This window comes from Trichechus manatus, unplaced genomic scaffold (assembly GCF_000243295.1).
Source record: "Trichechus manatus latirostris isolate Lorelei unplaced genomic scaffold, TriManLat1.0 scaffold00065, whole genome shotgun sequence".
NCBI lineage: Eukaryota > Metazoa > Chordata > Mammalia > Sirenia > Trichechidae > Trichechus > Trichechus manatus.
The window spans coordinates 8300657-8320358 of record NW_004444001.1 but is presented as its reverse complement, the minus strand read 5'-3'; the positions used below and the strand labels follow the sequence as shown (position 1 = coordinate 8320358).

At 38.7% G+C, this 19702-nt stretch overlaps 1 protein-coding gene across 8 annotated transcripts in view; it reads right to left on the bottom strand.

The window, feature by feature from the left end:
- Positions 1-19702, bottom strand: part of UBR2 (ubiquitin protein ligase E3 component n-recognin 2) — a 130623-nt gene that overhangs the window by 21749 nt on the left and 89172 nt on the right. For all 8 annotated transcript variants that reach the window (XM_004379458.3, XM_023734206.1, XM_004379457.2 and 5 more), the window contains 10 exons: positions 17583-17692; positions 17386-17466; positions 16867-17045; positions 16161-16360; positions 8351-8444; positions 7314-7475; positions 4477-4580; positions 3723-3801; positions 905-1053; positions 580-635 (listed from right to left, as the gene is read on the bottom strand). In XM_004379458.3, coding sequence (XP_004379515.1) covers positions 580-635; positions 905-1053; positions 3723-3801; positions 4477-4580; positions 7314-7475; positions 8351-8444; positions 16161-16360; positions 16867-17045; positions 17386-17466; positions 17583-17692 — 1214 coding nt within the window. The remainder of the gene's footprint in view (positions 1-579; positions 636-904; positions 1054-3722; positions 3802-4476; positions 4581-7313; positions 7476-8350; positions 8445-16160; positions 16361-16866; positions 17046-17385; positions 17467-17582; positions 17693-19702) is intronic.

Here is a 19702-nt window from a genome sequence, read left to right as displayed (position 1 = left end):
GAGACCATGGTCCCCAGAAGGGCCTGGGCAGTTTTTAAAGCTCACCAGGTGACTCTACATGAATACAATTAGATGATTTTGCTCTTGAAGGCACTTTTACGATTATAAGCTTAAATAGCAGGTAGTGTAGGACGTTGTCAAACACTAGTTACACAGTAATTTCACAAGCCTCGCCTATATATACCTTCCTCATTTTCCTTGGCATTATATGTACTCAATTTTGACATTAGTTTATATGGTTAAATGTAGTACAGAATATATTCTGTTCTATATTTCTAGTTATCCTATCAAAAATTTGAGGACAAACACCCCACCGTTGCATTTTTTCAAGTGCTTAACCAAATGCTCTGGAGGAAAAGAGGTATTACCTGCTAAAGTCCACTTACAAGAAAAATCATGAAAAAATTTAACCACAAACATTACTTCTTCAATATCTTTTTTTTTTTTAAAAAAAGGGTTTTGCTATGAAAGGAGTGAACACACATGTAAATAACTGTTTTTGGTTTTTAAGATGAAAAAAGGCAGAACCACCTAATTCCCACTCCACCCTTCCCTGAACTGAATAAACAGAGAACTTACCAATCTGCAAGGCAAAGGACCAAACAATGGTTTATCTTCATCACTTAAAATTCTTTCTGTGGAAAGCACAATGTTGTCAGGTTTCAGAATCTTTAAGTCATATCACTAGAATTAACTTTGGATGAAAAGGAAAAATGAAAGCAAATTCCCTCAACTGATATGAAGCTATAATTACCACCAAAATGAGTTCTGCTTCAAAGTCTTTATATTATTTTTTCATACAGTTGCCAACTTTCCACATCTCATCTAAAAACAGGATTCTACACATAATTCATGTCAATGCCTGCCTGTGACTTAAAGAGAGACAAAACTCTAAATGTCTTACCTATGCTTTGGATGGTGTACGCACAACTACCCCAACACATTATGGGCACGCGGGGATCCTCTTCATTGGGATGAACCTTGAGTCCCACCTTATAAGTAGCAGTTCCAAATGTTGTTAGCATTTCTTTTATGCTCTCAGAATAAGGGTTCCTGAAGTGAACATGTATAGGAGTAGTTTAAAACGGTGTGCACATCAATCAACTGGCTGAATTTCTTAAAAGCTATTTGCTATGTTGGAATTTAACCACTTAAACATGTATCAATAGATGGTTATATGAAAGAGGGGATTACAGATGTGCAAAGTATCCCTACCTAAGAAGAGTTATGCTCTATTTGAGTTGACAGGGGTGCGGCACAAGGTATTAGGTGAAAATCTACATACTAACCTGTGGGACACTTGGACCTCTTTCCCCATCCTGCTCTGAGAATATCAGCAATGTATCCCACTGCTATAGAGATTAGTTTCTCCACTGAAGAATCCTCAGGGAAGTCATTCTAACACTGACATTTAGGGGTTCCCAAGTAAAAGACTGATGCCTGATCATCTCACTGTGGGGGATTCACGGTCAGCAAGTTCCAACCTGCCTATCAAGTTTTCAATGTTTTTTTTAGGCCTTATTCTTGATTAATCACCCAAAGATCAAGAAACATCTAAGGGAAGTTATCAAACATGAAAGAGGCAAACCAAAACAAACAGAAAAAGATAATTCGGGGAAAACAGAGACAGAGTAGGAAGGCAGAAAACTCAGAAATTTAAGGATGAGTTCAAGAGGCCCACAGTGAGCTAACAGTAAGATCACCTCAGAGAACAGAGAAACCAAGACTAAAAATAATCAAAGAAACAATAAAAAAATTCTCAGAACTGAAGGACATGAATCTTCAGATTCAAAGGGTTTATTCAGAAACCTAGCAAAATGAATGAAAAAAGATTCACACACCAAGGAATATCACAGAGAAATTTCAGAATACTGGGGATAAAGAGAATATCCTAACAGTTTCCCAAGTAGTAAAGTCACAAAGGAATACAAACCAGAATGGCATTAATTTCTCAATGGATGCTAGAAGGTAGTAGAACAACGCCTTCAAAAATCGAGATAAAAAATTACTTCTAACCCACAATTCTATACCCAAACCATCAATCAAGCATATGGACAGAATAAATGTATTTTCAGACATGCAGGGTCTACACATTTTATCATCTAAGATACAGGATCCAGAAATTAAGAGGAGCATGGCAAAGTCTCAAGTTGACATCTGTCCCCCCTTCCGACTAGTTCAGGAGGACAGAATGCTGTGGGATGGAAGGTCCCAGGATAAAAGATCACATGATAAATGTGAGCATTTGGAAAAACTACTGCTAGGCATCTGACAGATCTACTGCAGCATTAAAAAACAAACAAAAAACAAAAACTAACATATACACAGAAAACCAAGTACATGAAAAAAACAAGGTAATTATTAACCACAGGAAAGAAAATTGTACAGGGAAGGGAATATAATGCACAACTTATATCAGCAGAAAGCACAGTTATAATGTAAAACTTGACAACTGATTTAACCAAAAATTATGAAATAACTCTAATGGGAAACTGTTAAGAAGTGGAGAGACAGAGGTAAAAGTTGAATCCTAAATTACTATTCAACATAACATGCTGTCTAAAAATTTTAAATCAAGAGACAACAGACTGATCATATTAATTAGAAATATGGAAAAAAATACAAGAAGAAACAAAATGACAGGACTGGGAATAGGGAATTGGGAGACAGAGGAATAATGATTTTCTATTTAAGCTCACCAGTATTATTTTTATTAGGTTGCTTAGTATGTGCCAGATAGTTTCCAGGTGACTTTACATGTATTATGTCACTATTATTCTCACTTTAAGATGAGGAAACGGAGACAGAGAGGTCAAGCAATTTGCTCAAAGTTATACAGGTAGTACTTGTGTGACTACTGAGCAGTAGCGCTCGGAAATGAACCAAGCATTCTAGCTCCTGAATCTATGCTATACTTTGTAAGTGCACCCACTCCTTACTTACTGACATAGATAGGTTCCAAAGACCTGGTCATTATGCAGAACTCGGTGTTATGCAAAAATGGAGGACGATCACATTAGATCACAAAAATGGAAGATGACTACATCATTGCATAACTGCCAAATTACATCATTACATAACTGCCAAACCACTGAGAATCACAGCCCAGCCAAGCTGACACATAACTTTAACCATCACAGCAAGCGTTAACTCTCGCCTACCACCTTGGTGTTTGTTACTGCCAGACATACATCGTTAATGTGCAAAATAGTTGGATAACAGACTCTTTTACTCTTGTTGTAAATGCAAAATGTCAGATAATGAGATAGTCGATAAAGTGAGGAATAGGTAGGTAAAACTGGCTATGGGGGAAAATGGTGTTGAAAATACTCTGGTTTTGATCTGGCTTACTAAGAGGTTGGTGAGGTAGTAAGTAGAAACACAGAAGTCAGAAGGAAGCACAGGATTTGGTGGGGGAGATGAACAGTTGAGTTTAGATGTAACTGAAGAGGTGTTATCAAAGAGAACCAAATAAAGGGGTATAGCAGGGAGCCAGCAATGCAGACTCAGAGAGGTTGGTGAGAGTTAAACATGCCACATGGCTCTTAGGTTTTTATCAATATATGCAATGCTTCATGTAATACTTAAACCTCAGAATTCAAGATTAATGTCCTATAACATTTTGCTCCTTGGCTTGACAAATCCTACTCCTACTAACCACTGACTTAATTTTTCACTTCAAGTGGGGCAAATTTAAAATGAATAAAATACAACATACTCACTTAGGATGAAAATCAGGCCTAAATCCTTCATGGAGCTGCAATTTATCCATATTTTCTGAATTCTTTGAAGAGGCAGTATCTATAGAAACAGGCATTTTATGCCATTATTCAACAGATCACAGTATTTCTATTAATCTCAGTTACGTAGGTCAAAGAAATTAAAAAACAAAATTCCTATTAACAAAACTGACACACTATCCAAAGAAAGCATAAAAATATGATTGCTCTGGTTGACCAAGTCACTTTCCTTAGTCACCTCTGCTCTTCCTAATAAGAGTATAGCTACTAGAACATAGCTAGGGAAGGTAAGGAAAAGGAAGAGTACGCTATTTCTGTAAAAACCAATGATATAAACTTCTGCTCATACTGCTTTCCCACAAGGTCAAAAGTGCAGTGCATGCTCTATGAGACTTAGAGAAGCCTTTGGAAATGCCAACAGTGAAGTGAGTTAGCCCACCTAGAACTAAAGCTAGCTCTTAAATACTCAGTTACATCTTCCCCACCTCCAGAGGCTCTTCAATAAAATGAGGGAATAAATGAGTATTATAGATTTTGCATGAGCTTGTGTGTTTTTAAGGTATAAGGAGAAATGTAATAAAGTAAAATTTAGTTTATTAAGACAAAGAAAATTTGAGTCAAATTTTAAAACAGGAGGTTTTACTTTTAAAATCCTTCTAAACAGTTTCTTCTGGAAGTACATTTTCTAACAACCTGAGACTTTAGGGAAGAATGAAAGCAGGTTATTAGCACTTACCAGGAGTACTACCTTCTTTCCTAAGAAACTGTAAGGCTTTTATTTGCTGAGATATTGTTCTAATCCACTGAGTCAGATTTGGCTGTTCTGAAAAATTTAACCTGCTAGAAAAGATTATAGAGAGCGTTTAGTATTTTATTGTTGTTGCTTAGTTATTTTTTTTTTCCAGTTGACAAGTTTTTCACTTTATTTTATTGTGCTTTAGATGAAAGTTTACAGAGCAAATTAGTTTCTCATTAAATAATACACATATTGTTTTGTGACACTGGTTGCCAACCCTGCAACGTGACAACACTCTCCCCTTTCCGACCTTGGGTTCCTCATTTCCATTTGTCCAGCTTTCCTGTCCCCTCCTGCCTTCTCGTCCTTGCCCCTAGGCTGGTGTGCCCATTTAGTCTCGTACACGTGGCTGAGCTACGTGTGTTATTGTTTGTTCTACAGGCCTGTCTAATCTTTGGCTGAAGGGTGAACCTCAAGAATGACTTCAGTACTGAGTTAAAAGGGTGTCCGGGGGCCATACTCTTGGGGTTTCTCCAGTCTCTGTCAGACCGGTAAATCTGGTCTTTTGTGTGAGTTAGAATTTTGTTCTACATTTTTCTCCAGTTCTGACTGGTACCCTCTATTGTGATCCGTGTCAGAGCAGTCGGTGGTGGTAGCCAGGTACCATCTAGCTGTCTGGACTGTTGCTTAGTTTTTAAGATATAAAAAGACTCCTTAAATGATGATATTTTAAACATACTTCAAAAAAAAAAGCTAGAGGGAAAAGTTATTGCATTTAAAAAAATCAGGATCGAAATTAGCCAATGGAAATGAAAATCTATTATTTGTCAATATGATGCCAATAACATTATCTGTCAAAAAATTCATTTTCAGCATTAGGATTTGCCAGTATATATGTCTTAACCATCACAATCACCACCACTATCCACCAGTAATATTTATCGAGCACTTATTATGTGACAAGCACTGAGTAAAGCATTTTACTGTAAACATTTTACAGTATTAACCACCAAAATATTTAATTTGATCCTCAAAATATTCCTATAAAGACGTTATATTATTGCCCCCATTTTATAGATGAGGAAACTGAGGTTTAGAGCTATGTAACTTGACTAAGGACATATAAGGGATAGAGCCAGCATTCAAACTCAGGCATGTCAGACTCCAAAGCTTGTGTTCTTAATACTATGCCACTGTTGACTCTCACAGGAAGAAAATGAAACCTGAACCACAAAAGTGATGGGTGAAATCCAACAAAGTGATTGTTCCTTCTACGCAGTTAATCCTTAATCTAACAATGATTAATTTCTTCATCACTTCAAATCCAGATATAAGTCAGCACCATATTTTTTTTTCCTTTTTATTGTACTTTAGGTGAAAATTTACAGCTCAAGTTAATTTTTCATACAAAAATTTATACACACATTATTTTGTGACATTAGCTGCAATCCCCACAATGTGACAGCACACTCCCCCTTTCCACCCCAGGTTCCCTGTGTCCATTCGACCAGTTCCTGTCACTTCCTGCCTTCTCATCCTGCTTTTGGACAGGAGCTGCCCATTTGGTCTCGTGTATTGAACTGAACTAAGAACCATTCCTCATGTGATTAATTTTTGTTTTATAGTCCTGTCTCATCTTTGTCTGAAGAGTGGGCTTTGGGAATGGTTTCAGTTCTTGGTTAACAGTGCATCCGAGGGCAGCAGTTTTGCAGGAAATACCATGATATTTTTAATGACTAAAAAGCATGAGCTTACACTCAAATCTAATGCTATTTTAGTAACATTTTATGGTAGCATAAGATTAAGATACCACAGTTTGAACTCCTGAAATTGAAGAGAAAAAGCTAATTTTACTTTGAAGTGAATCCAAATAGTAGCACAGGAATAAATAATAAAACTTAAATTAGTATTTATGTGTCTAAAGCAGATAACAATTCTTAACTGAGAAATAAAGTTCAGATTTAAGTAGACAGTATCAAATTCCTATCTGAAATAAATATGTCCAATACCAATATTAAAAGTGCTCTAAAAATTATGAAACGATAAAAATTTTCCATTTTAAACACAACAACAGATTTTTATTTTTGGCCTGATTCTTGAGGCTATCGTTGGCTAGTAAACTGCAAAAAACTGTATTTGATTTGTTACACTATTCAGTAAAGTAAGTTTGAGTTGTCCTTCCTCTCCGTATCCATTTAGTGAGTATCTCTTTCAAAGTATGAGGGAGATTCCTAAAGACTACTCTAGTACAGATATTTAATGCAGGGTTCCTAGAAATAAAGAAGATGCTTAGTTTTCATGAATACATGGCAATTTTATATCTTCCATAGTATTTATGGGTGACTAAGAAACTGTTAAGGGGCCCTGGTGGCACAGTGGTTAAGCACTCAGCTGCTAACTGAAAGGTCGGTAGTTCAAGCCCACCAGCCGCTCCGTGGGAGAAAGATGTGGCAGTCTGCTTCCAAAAAGATTACAGCCTTGGAAACCCTGTGGGGCAGTTCTACTCTGTCCTATAGGGTCGCTATGAGTCAAAATTGACTGGACAGCAACAAATTTTCTTTTTTTGGTTTAAGAAACTGTTACACAAGGTTGCTGTGAGTCAAAACCGACTCGACAACACGTAACAACAAGAAACTATTAATTCTTGGCCTGTTCCTTTCTAAAAACCAAAATCATACTGCAAAGGTGTGCTAGAAGAAATGACTAAATAGAAAGTTCAGGAAGCATCTGGAAAACAACATGCAATTACCTAGAATAATTTTTTCCTGGTTTATTATTTCATTATCTTCAAAACAAATTATTGCTTAATTATAAAGTGTTTATGAGACAAAACTTACCTGTTAAAAATATTTCTTGGAGGAAGCAGTAGAGGAATAACAGTATTACTCAAGCATTCACAAAGGGGACAAAGGAATTCTCCATTTTCTACATCATAGCTTGTATGTAAGCGTAATCTCTGTTGCCTTCGCTGTTCTTTAGCTTGAACGGAATCAAAATACCTTTACAATTAGAGAACATGAGGTATCAAAAACAATGGTAATTTTTTTCAATGAGAGCCACAATCTTCAACATTTTAAATAGTTGCTTCCAAAAGTAGTCAAAAAATGAAAATTCTAAAATTCTGAACTGGATTGTTTTTAACACTGTCATTCTGATTTTTGAGTTGTTTTAATTATCAAAATGGGTTAATACTTCTAAAATAGGAAAATAATAATAATAATAAAAAAGACTTCCTTGCAAGTAAGCATTCACAAAGCACAAGAGAAATTTCCTGGTCCCAGTGCTGTCTGGTCCCTCCCTAAGAGCTGGTAGGTACTTGCTACGGGTAGCTCATATAACTTGATGAGCACAGTGCTAGAATAACAGCACCAATTTCTTGGTTTTGCACAAGCATAGAAAGCACCAAGGTAGAATGTGTTTAGGGTTATCCCTTCTTAGTACTGCAGTCATGATAATCTTGGAACGTAATGAGGCAAGTACTAACACCTTCAGAATCAAGGGTTGTCACCTAAGACCTGAAGAAAGACAATATTATTTTCGTAGGTTTTATCTCACTGTAAAAATCCTTTTCTTCATCCAGTTTGTTAGCTAATGCAGATCCCCTTCCCTCTTTGGAGGAATAAAGGAGAGATTTTGATATAAAGCTACATTAAGAAATATAGTTGAGATACTATGAAGCTTCTAAGTCACTCCTTTACATCTCTGATAAAGCAAATTAATTTTAATTGTTACATATTAGGCAAGGATATGGAATTTTTTCTTCAACATCTTTAGTTCTTTCTCCTTTTTTCTAGACGGAACTTCCCCTACTTCAAAACTCAATTTTGAGCCTTTGCATAAGCTTCTCTCGACAGATACTGAGAATATAAGTTACCTTTGCCAACAATGAGCATGCATAATGTGCCCACAGCTACCAGTGTGTGTTCCGCAAGACAGATCGGGGTGCATGAATAATGGATCATATTTTTCTGCATTACAAAACAAAATAAACAAATAAAACTAAGCATTTAATTTTCCTGTAACAAGCGTGCAACTTTAAATTGTGAAATCCTTGATAAGGGCTTGTAACCTTAACACGGAATACTAGTTTACCCCTTTCATTTGAAATACCAATAATTTTATGTAAGAACTTGGGTTATTTAGAAAGTAGGACTTTCTCATTTTTATCATCCTGAACAAATTAATTAATCACCCCTCAACTGTTAACTAATATTGACACCTGTATTGAAGTATATCCAATCTTTTGAACATCTCACACTTTCAGAACACGGAGACTCAAATCCCTCCCATCATACCCTGAAGAAAAGCCAGGTCTAGATGACTACCTGAGCTCAAGGTAAGAAGGAATATTCTTTATTGGGCTGCATTTAATACCTTCAGAGCAGCTGGGTTACAATGATCTATAACAAGAAATACACTTTGGTGGTAACGGGGCTCTCCCTAGAGGAGATTCTGCCTAAAGACACTCACGCACAGAATCACCACAACCACTGTACAAAGCCAAAATGGCAACAAAATATCTAAGGAGGCAGATCAGAGGAAAAAGAGTAATTCAGAAGGTCTTATGTTCTGCTGCTAATTTCTTTTTCTTTTTTTAATTAAGAAAACAATGTTTATTGATAACAGCCAAAAAACCAAAAACCAAATCCACAGTCATCAAGTTGATTTCGACTCACGGCGACCCCACAGGACAGAGAAGAACTGTCCCATAGAGTTTCCAAGGAGTGGCTGGTGGATTCGAACCGCCGACCCTCTGGCTGACAGTTGTAACTCACCATAGCTCTTAACCACTTCACCACCAGGGCTCCTTGATAGCAGCAGGAGTAAGGAGAATCAGCCCCATTCCCTGAGGCCCTCAAGGGCCCCCTCTAGGGTGGAGGCAGACTGGACAGCAGGAGACAAGATCACAAATAGCCCTAATGGGTCCAGGCTGGACTAGACCAGTCCCTCAGCCCAGGGAGAAACTGGAGGTTGAGAGCTAAGTACCTGAGGAGCCTCGACAGTTTGTTTTATGTAATTAAGATTTACATAAGGAATAGTTCTTCTTACACATTAAAGGTCGGTCATTCTTAAAGGCCCGCTTAGGTATTACTACTCCATGGAGATAGCCAGACCGTGAGGCTGGCACAAATTGTTTGCGATGACTACTAATCTAAAGGTCGGCAGTTCAAAGCCACCAGCCACCTCTGCTGCTAATATCTTATATTCAAAGGAGAGGATGCCTGGTTTCTTTGGAAATTTTTTGAATTCTCTATATATAAGCTAGTACAGTCGTAGAAATTCCACAACATTCTAAAAGAATTACTAAAATATCAATTTGCTTTATATACTAGAACAGTACAAATGTCACTAGATAAAGAAAATGTTTTATGACATAAATTGTGAAAGCATTTGGAAAATCCACTTATAGCCGGCCAGAGTTTTTTCTTAGTAACAAATTAGCAACTTTATTCTTGGGCTAGAATTGAATAAAATTTATAAATCACTTAGTTCAAATGACCATTTTTAAAGATGAGGCAGACGTATCTCTGTTAACTAGGGTGCTTAAGAGCCACACTGTAAAGACTTCCCTTATATAGAGAAGGCAATCCTACCAGTGGGCTCACAAACTTCCTTTCAATCCTACAATATGAAAAAAAAAGCAAACCCAAACCCTTCATGTCGAGTCGATTCTGACTCATAGTGACCCTATACGACAGAGTAGAACTGCCCCACAGGGTTTCCAAGGAGCAGCTGGTGGATTTGAAATGCTGACCTTTAGGTTAGTAGTCAGCGCAAACAATTTGTGCCAGCCTCACAGTCTGGGTATCTCCATGGAGTAGTAATATCTAAGCAGGCCGTTAATTTGAGACCTTAAGAAAGTTAAGAATGACCCACCAGGGCTCCATAAGGCACTTGCTAAATGAGTGTTTTAGGAATTCCTAAGACACAGCCCTGCTCTTAAGAAGTCTATAGGCATAGTTGAGGTGCATACCAATATAAAAAAGCCTAAGAATAGAGACATAAAAGTATCTGTGGTGAACACAATAATGTGTGGCTCAGATCCCCTACCGTGATGAAAGACTTACTCTCTTAGTTGCTGGAAGAGGGCCCTCAAGTGTCATCCCTCTTTCCAGGGATGGCCCACAACCAGTCACTGAACAGTGTTGAGATGAAGACCCAGTCTCTCGTCCTAATCCAGGACAACTCTGAATGGCCATCTAACTCCAGCGCTCTCCCTGGAGTTGGCTGAGGCCTCTTGGGGACTGCATTATACCTCAATGTCTCCCTTCGTCTAAATCTACTTCCTTCTTCTCCTGTCCACAGATCTTAATCCCAAGACTCTCCCTAATAAATGTCCTGCATGGTAACGTCTGTCTTAAAGAATGTGCTCTCTGGGAAACCCTACTGGTGATGGCATCACTATTCTAAATAATAATCTGGCTTAAGGACTGCTCCTGACATAGGTAACTAGCACCACTGTTCTCAAGGGCCTCCACCCTAAGTCTATCATTTCAATAAGTAACAATAATTATTGTTAGTTCAGTGTGTCAAAAAATTATTAGGACTTTACCAGTGCGTTAAATAATGAGAATGACTGTTAAGTACCCAAGTGTGATGGTGAAGGTTGTATGTCAGCTTGGCTGGGCCATGATTCTCAGTGGTTTGGCAGTTATGTAATAATGTAATCAACTCCATGATGAAATCTGCTATGAGCAGCCAGTATATAAATGGATGTTCCAGCAAGGCTCTCACTCTGGATCCTGCATCTGGCTCAGCCATCATCTGACCTATGATTTTTGGGACTTGAGCTACCAGCTTACCTGCTGATCTTGGGATTTGTCAGCCTCCACCGCCTGTGAGCCAGCGGCTGGCTTGCTGTCTGATCTGCCGACCTTAGGTTCGTCAGCCCCCGCAGCTATGTGAGTCAGCAGAAGCCTCCAGCCTGATGACTGTCTCAAGGATTTGGGACTTGCCAGCCTCTACAACCACATGAGTCATTTCCTTGAGATAAATCTGTCTCTCTATATACACTTCACTGGTCTTGCTTATCTAGAGAACCCAGCCTAAGACATTTGGTACTGATAGTGGTTCTAGAGAAACAAAATTGTAAAGATGAATTTTCTAAATTGGTTCTCAAGTCTGGTTAGTCTTTAAGATGTTGATGTCTCTGCTTCCAGTAGTAAAGACAGCACTGCTAATCCATAGCATTGGGGTGGCAATAGAAATACTCAAATTATCACCACCAACAGATCAAGTACTGGTGAGAGGCAAGGCTCTGGGTGATCATGTTTGATACTTTTCTACAATATTGTCAGAATGAGAAGTATAAGGAAGCTGGTTGGTCCTACTTTTGCTAGACAAAGTGGTCAAAGAAAGATGAGCCCTGGGCTTCAGAGTCACAGCTCAAGTGCCACATAAATGACCTCAAAGTTGCCACTTGTGCTCTGAAAGAAAGCCTTATTTCTTGCAGTAACAGAGCTGATACTGCCTAAAACCAAACCCAGAATTTTATTGTAAGAGTGGCTGAATTACAATGCCAATTGAATTCCCAACCTCGAATGGTATCTGAAGTTAAAGCCAGGGCACTGATTGGGAAGAAATGGGATCCTGAAACTTGAGATGGGGACACGGGGGCAGATAATCAGGAAGCTGGGAACGCAGAGCCCCTAAATTCCATTTAATCACTCCTGCAACACAAGCAGCCCTCTCACTCCCATCTGAAGAGATTGCTCCATCTTTGTCTGCTAAGCCATCCTTCCCAGTAAAACCATTAGCCCCTCTACCCCCATCTGATTAGATTAACCCAGCTGTGTCTGAAGAGCCTTTGTCTGAGTCATTGCCTTGGGCAGATGCCTTACAAGACATTGCTGAATGTTCTCAGAACACATCCTCACCCCCATTTTTGCTTCTAGACCCATAACTAGACTTAAGTTCCAGCAATCCCCAAAAGATGAAGTACGAAGTCTGACCCAGAAGGAGGTACACTATACTCCAAAAGTACTGCTTGACTTTACTAACATGTACAAACAGAAACCTGGGGAATATGTATGGGAATGGCTATTAAGGGTGTGGGATAATGGTGCAAGGAACATAAAGTTGGATCAGTCTGAGTATACTGATATGGCCACACTAAGCAAGATTCTTCATTCAATGTTTCAGCTCGAGAACTGAAACACTGAAGAAACACTGAATGAAAAAGGATCTAATAGTTTACTTGGTTGTTTGCTGAGGCATAGATTACGCAGTGGCCTACACTAAATCAAGGTGAAGTAGCAGACCTCTCTTGGTATACTGTAGAAGAAAGTATACAAAGGCTTAGGGAAATTGCCATGTCAGAGTGGATTTAACAGGGCCAAGCGGTGGCACTCAATTGACAAAGACAAGGCGGGCTTGTTTACCGTAATGGGCAGTGGAGTCAAAGCAGTAATCAGAGTTCTCTCACTGATACGGACTTATGGTGCCGGCTACTTAGTTACGATGTCCCTAGGAGTGAAATAGATGGGAAATCTACTAAATATTTACTTGATCCCTACAAGTGGAAGAATTCTAGGTCAAGTGAACGGCAGCCTAACTTAAATAGTCAGAATAGAGAGTCAGGCCCCTCAATCAATTCCCAGACTTGAGCTAGTTTTTAGACCCACAACCTACTGAATGAAGGGGAGGCTGGGTTCCCTTGAGAAAGGACCCCACTGCACTTCCAAAAACTTATGATGTTGATCTTTGTCCCGGCCTTCCCCAAAGGGATCTATGGCCCTTCACAAGTGACTGCTCATTGGGCTAAAGGAAATAATCAGATTTTTCGGGGATTACTGGACACTGGCTCTGAACTGACACTAATTCCATGAGACCCAAAATGCCACTGTGGCCCACCAGTCAGAGTGAGGGCACAGGGAGGTCAGGTTATTAATGAAGTCTTAGCTCATGTCCATCTCAGAGTGGGTCCAGTAGGTCCCCGAACCCATTCTGTAGCGATTTCCCCAGTTCCAGAATGCATAACTGAAACAGACATACTCAGGAATTGGCAGAACCCCCACGCTGGATCCCTGACATGGGTGATTATGGTGGGAAAGGCTAAGTGGAAGCCATCAGAACTGTCCCTACCTAGGAAAATAGTTAACCAAAAGCAATACCACATTCCTGGAGGGACTGCTGAAATTAGTGCCACCATCAAGGACTTGAAGGATGCAGGGGTGGTAATTCCCACCACATCCCCATTCAATTTGCCTATTTGGCCTTGCAAAAATCAGACGGATTTTGTAGAACGACAGTGGATTACTGAAAACTTAACTAGGTGGTGACTCCAATGGTAGGTACTGTTACAGATGTAGTTTCACTGCTTGAGCAAATTACTGTATCTCCTGGTACTTGGTACGTAGCTACTGATCTGGCTAATGCCTTTTTCTCCATACCTGTTTCGAAGATCACTAGGAGCAGTTTGCCTTCAGCTGGCAAGGCTAGCAATACACCTTCACTGTCCTACCTCAAGGGTATATCAACTCTCCATCCCTATTCATAATTTAGTCTACATTTCTCTTCCACAAGATGTCACACTGGTCCATTACATTGATGACATTATGCTGACTGGACCTAGTAAGGAAGAAGTATCAATGACTCTAGACTTAGTGGTAAGATGTTTTTGTGTGCTAGAGGGTGGGAAATTAACCTGACAAAATTCAGGTGCCTTCCACCTCAGTGAAATTTCTAGGGGTCTAGTGATGTAGGGTAGGTTGAGGTACTCCTTCTAAAATGAAGAATAAGCTGTTGCATCTGGCCCCTTCTACAACTAAAAAGGAGGCACAATGACTGCTGGGCCTCTTTGGGTTTTGGAGGCAGCATACCCCTCATTTGGGTGTGCTACTACAGCCTATTTATCAAGGGACTTGAAAAGCTGCTAATTTTGAGTGGGGCCCAGAACAAGGAAGGCTCTGCAACAGGTTCAGTTTGCCGTGCAAGTTGCTCTGCCACTTGGGCCATATGACCCAGCTTATCCAATGATGTTTAAAGTATCAGTGGCAGATAGAGTTGCTTCTTTGAGTCTTTGGCAGGCCCTTATTGGTTAATCACAGCGCAGACCCTGAGGATTTTGGAGCAAAGCCCTGCCATCATCTACAGATAACTACTCTTTTTGAGAAACAGCTTTTGGCTTGTTATGGGCCTTAGTAGAGACTGAATGCTTAACCATGGGCCACCAAGTCACCATGCATTCTGAGCTGCCCACCACTGATTCCACTGAACTGGAAGTTAAGAATGCCACCTGGCCACTTCGGGCTCCTCACACCTCTGGATGAATAGGCAAAGAAGGGAGTTACCATATTGACCAGTGTGATTGATTCTGATTACCAACGGGAAATCGGATTGATATTAGATAACGGTGGTAAAGAGAGTATGCCTAGAATACAGGAGATCCCCTAGGACGTTTCTTAGTACTACCATGCCCTGGATTAAATTCAATGGAAAATTACAGCAACCCAATTCCAACATAACTACTAATGGTCCAGACCCCTCAGGAATGAAGGTTTGGGTCATTCTACCAGGCAAAGAACCATGGCCAGCGAAGGTACCTGCTGAGGGTAAAGGGAATATGGAATGGGTGGTGGAAGAAGGTAGTTCTAAATACCAGTTATGACCATGTGATCAATTGCAGAAATGAGGACTGTATTTGTTATTTCTTCCTTGTATATGGTGCATCAAATATTTTTGTTTTCTTCATTTATAAAATATAAGATGTAAATAAGGCTACTGTGTTTTCAGTTGTATGTGTTAGTTGCATCATGTTACACGCGAGTATGACTTTATAACTGTCTTTATTTAGAGATTATGTATGGTTTAAGGAGATGTGTACAGGTGCCAAGTTGACAAGGGGTAGATTGTGATGGTTAAGGTTGTATATCAACTTGGCTGGGCCATTATTCTCAGTGGTTTGGCAGTTATGATGTAGTCTGGGCGCTATGTAATGATGTAATTTATCAACTCCATGATGAAATCTGCTATAAGTAGACAATCAGTTGAAAGGGGGTTTCCTTGGGGATGTGGCCTGCCTCCAGTATATAAATGGATGTTCCAGCAGGCTCACACTCTGGATCCTGCATCTGGCTCAGTTATCACCTGACCTCAGGCCCTTGGGACTGAGCTAGCAGCTTACTTGCCAATCTTGGGATTCATCAGCCTCCGCAGCCTGTGAGCCAGCGGCCTGCTGTCTTACCTGCCAATCTTGGGATTCGTCGGCCTGCGCAGCCTGCTGTCTGACCTGCCGATCTTGGGTTCGTCAGCCCCTGCAGCTATGTGAGTCAGGAGAAGCCTCCAGTCTTTTGATACCTGACCCACGGATTTGTGACTTGTCAGCCTCTACAACCGTGTGAGCCATTTCCTTGAGATAAATCTCTCTCTCTATATATATACATATGCTTCACTGGTTTTGCTTCTCTAGAGAACCCAGCCTAAGACACAAAGTATGTTAATGTTATATCACAAAGAAAAGCTTTTCTTTGAATCTCTGCTATTTATCAGGTGTATGATTCAAGCATGATACTTAATCTTTCTGAGTGTTTCCACATCTGCAAAATGGAGGAATTATATACAATTCCTGCCTAAGATATCAACAAGCTTATGGAATTATTAGTACACAAAATCTCTGTATATCACCAATGCGCTAAATGGTCGTCATTATTAATAGGGAAGATGAGGATCTAGCTATAACTTACCTGGATCCTGAATGAATTTACTTCTGTTTTTTGACAATACAGTTGATCTCTGAATAAATGCTGCCAAGACCATTGCCTTACTTTCTACCTTAACCTCTTGCTCTTCTTGACACAATATACAGGTAATAAATTGTCTCTGTTCAGGGACCCGTGTTTGTGCTGGGCCCAATGCTGTAAGTGTCATATCTGAAGCCACAGGGCTGCAATAAAAAAATTATGAATAGAATGAGTCTAAGCAGTTTCTATACTCATATTAATTTATAACGTATCAATCATAAAACAGTAGATCCCAGGTATGTGTATATTTAACATACATGGTTTTGATGACCTGAGTTGTCAAAAGTCTCTCATATGTATCAAAACCATCTTTTGTAATCCTCCCAGAAATCTAGTATGGAACACAGAAGCCAAAATACTCAATTAACTGAGCTTAGTGAACTCATTCTTCCATGAATGTCAAGGGTGTTCTGTATAACATATCAGTTTAAGTATACACGTGAATTACCTTATCTACAGATAATCAGGGATATGCTCATAAACATACACTAACAAACTCAAGATTTCTAAGATTAATTCCCCCAAGTGAAGGTCACAAAATTTACCTATCAACTCTACTAAATTACTTTAGGATTAAAAGTATACTTATACAGAAAAAAAGCAAAATTGCCCCCAGTTGAATGATTCCAAAATTGTTATTAAATTTTACCTATTATCAAAAACAGCAGAGGGAGAGGCATCCAGGTCTAATGTCTGCTGAAAGAGTTCTCTGTTCTCGTCAATAAAGTGCCGCTGCATCTCAGACATCTGGGCCATGATCTTTTCTCTGCGTAGCCTGGCAATCTCAGCTTTTCTCTTCCTCTCAGCTTTGTCTTTGTCTCTTGAATTCTGAAATTATGCTTCATTCAATTAGACCATTAGATGTTAAATACACTTTTTTTTTTTTTTACCAAAACAGAAATGTATTTACGATACTCATTAATTAAAAACTATTCAACAATCTCACTTACTTAAAGACTTCTTAATTAACCTAACATGTTTAAAAAAAAAAAAAAAAAAAAAGGCAGACCAAAAAAATTGCTACAACAAATAAACAAATAGTGGCATGTTTCTTGACATTTAAAGGTTTGCAAATAATATCAACTATTAACTTAATGCAGATAAATATCGAATTTGTTTATAATGAACTTGCTAGAATTTTTCAGTATTATCACTTTACTTCCTATACCTCTTCCATTATAGCTCCTTCTGTCTCTGCCACAGGACTGGTAGATGAATTCTCTCTTAATTTCTTAATGGTGTTAAAAGTCTACCAAAAAAAAAAAAAAATCACTTATCCTGGAGTTATAAAACATTAACAAAAAGTACAAATAACAAATACTTAATATTTCTCACAAAAAGACAGAACAAGGCAGGAAATTTTACCTTCAATATCCACCTAATCATGTCTTTGTGGACTTCTAGGTAGGGAGCATTTTGTAGTGTTTCCAGCATAGCTAGTATGCTAGGAGAATTGTTTGGTGCTTCACCAGGTTCTAAGGCGGAAAAATAAAAGACACAATAATAACAGCTAACACTTCATAGTGCTTAGGTCTATGCACAAGAAGATAAAAGAAGTTGTTTGTAACTTTTATTGGCCATCATTTGATTACAGCTCTAATTATTAGAGATTTTCAATACTTCTCAAGAATACAATGCATATTTGTACTTTATAAGCAAGTTGTTAACAACTGCAGTGCTTTAAGCATTTGAAACTTACTTCTCATACAAAATGATTATTTTAACATAGCCTCTAGCAAAATCAAATAAAAAACCAGCTAAAAGACTGGTCTACCTGAGATTTCACAAGTCTAAGAAAATGAATTAGGATTATAGGAATGCATTTAAAATAGATTTGTTCACTTTGCTCTTTTAATAAAAAGCTAGATTTAAAATAACTTTCTTCCTTACAAATTTTTCTGAGAAAAAGATAAACGTGAAGTCCATGTTCTCAAGGGTACATTTAATCCAATAGTAACAAACTCAGTTTCACAGTCAGAAATGCTCAGTTACTGAATTTCTTAAGTGCCACCATTCTGGCAAAATCTTCCTCTTCCCTAAGAGGGGAAGAGATTAAACTATGTGATCTTTAGTATCCTTCCAGAATTAAAATTCTGTGGCTGAGAATTAGGAATCTGACTCTAGATATGGGAAAGGATCTCCCCCCAATACATACATGTATGTATATATACACACACATACATACAGGGTCTTAAAGCATATAAAATGTTTAAAGAGAAATAACAGTAATGTCCAGGGAAAATGATGCTTATTAAAAAAAAAAAAAAAGAGTGAGGGAGAATCTGAGATCTTGTAGGTTCAGTGAAAAAAAATCAGGGAGTTTTTGGTGTGGTTATCCTAAAGTAAAAACACTGGATACAGAGAAAGCAAAAGATGCAATGTTTCATAGAAATGATAGCAGGAAGAGCAGGAAAAGGCTGGCACCCAAGAATATAGTCTTCAGGGTGGAAAGGCAGGTCCTTCTTTTATCACTTACTTTGCCGCCGGGCAAGAAGGAAAACTTAAGATCTAGCAGCAAAAGGGACTACTTTCTCTCCACCACCTGGTAGTAGTACCTAGTAATCTCATAGGCATTATCATTTAGGAAGAAATGACAGAGAACGTGACACTGAACAAAGTTATAGAAGTAATTCTTTGTTATCAAGGGATCCATAAACACCTATTATACCACCATAAATTCATATAAACACCTCAGCAAATACCTGAGCACAGGTCTGGGGCAGGGAAAGCACAAGATGAGCTGGGACATCTTTTGTGCCAGAGAGCAAGGTGGTGCTCAAATACTAATGGGGATGGGTTTTCAAAAGGACACAGAAGTCAGTTTGAATGGGCCCCTCACTGAACCAAGCTGGCACAATTTGCGTAGCAAAAGGAGTAACAATTATACTGACAGTAAAACACTGAATAAATAAAAATGCATGAGTATTATTTAAAAAACAACAAAAAAACACAACCCTACACAAACAAAAAAGACTTGCATTTGTCACCATCACAGGTAAATGTCAGAATAACTCCTTACTCTGAACATTAAGAAAAGCTTTCTTTTAGAGAAGAATGCTAACAAATACAGACTGTTGTTGCTGTTAGCTGTTGAGATGGCCCCCGACTCATGGTGACCCCGCGTACAACAGAATATAATGTTGCCCGGTCCTGGCCATTCCCATGATTGGCTGCAGATCGGATTTTTGTGATCAGTAAGATTTTTATTGGCTGATTTTTGGAAGTAGATAGCCTAGTCCATCTTAGTCTGGAAACTCCGCTGAAATCTTTCAGCATCGTGGCAATATGCAAACCTCCACTGACAGATGAGCGTGGCTGCTCATGAGGTGCATTGGCCAGGAAGGAATCATATAATTAGAAAATTACTAGTTTACAAGTTCCAGTGAAATAACTGATTCAGAAAGGATCATGAATGGCTGCTAAAGTGATTAAGGTAAAAAAGTTGCTTGAGAGTAGTATATTCTTGCAGTACCAAAATATCACCC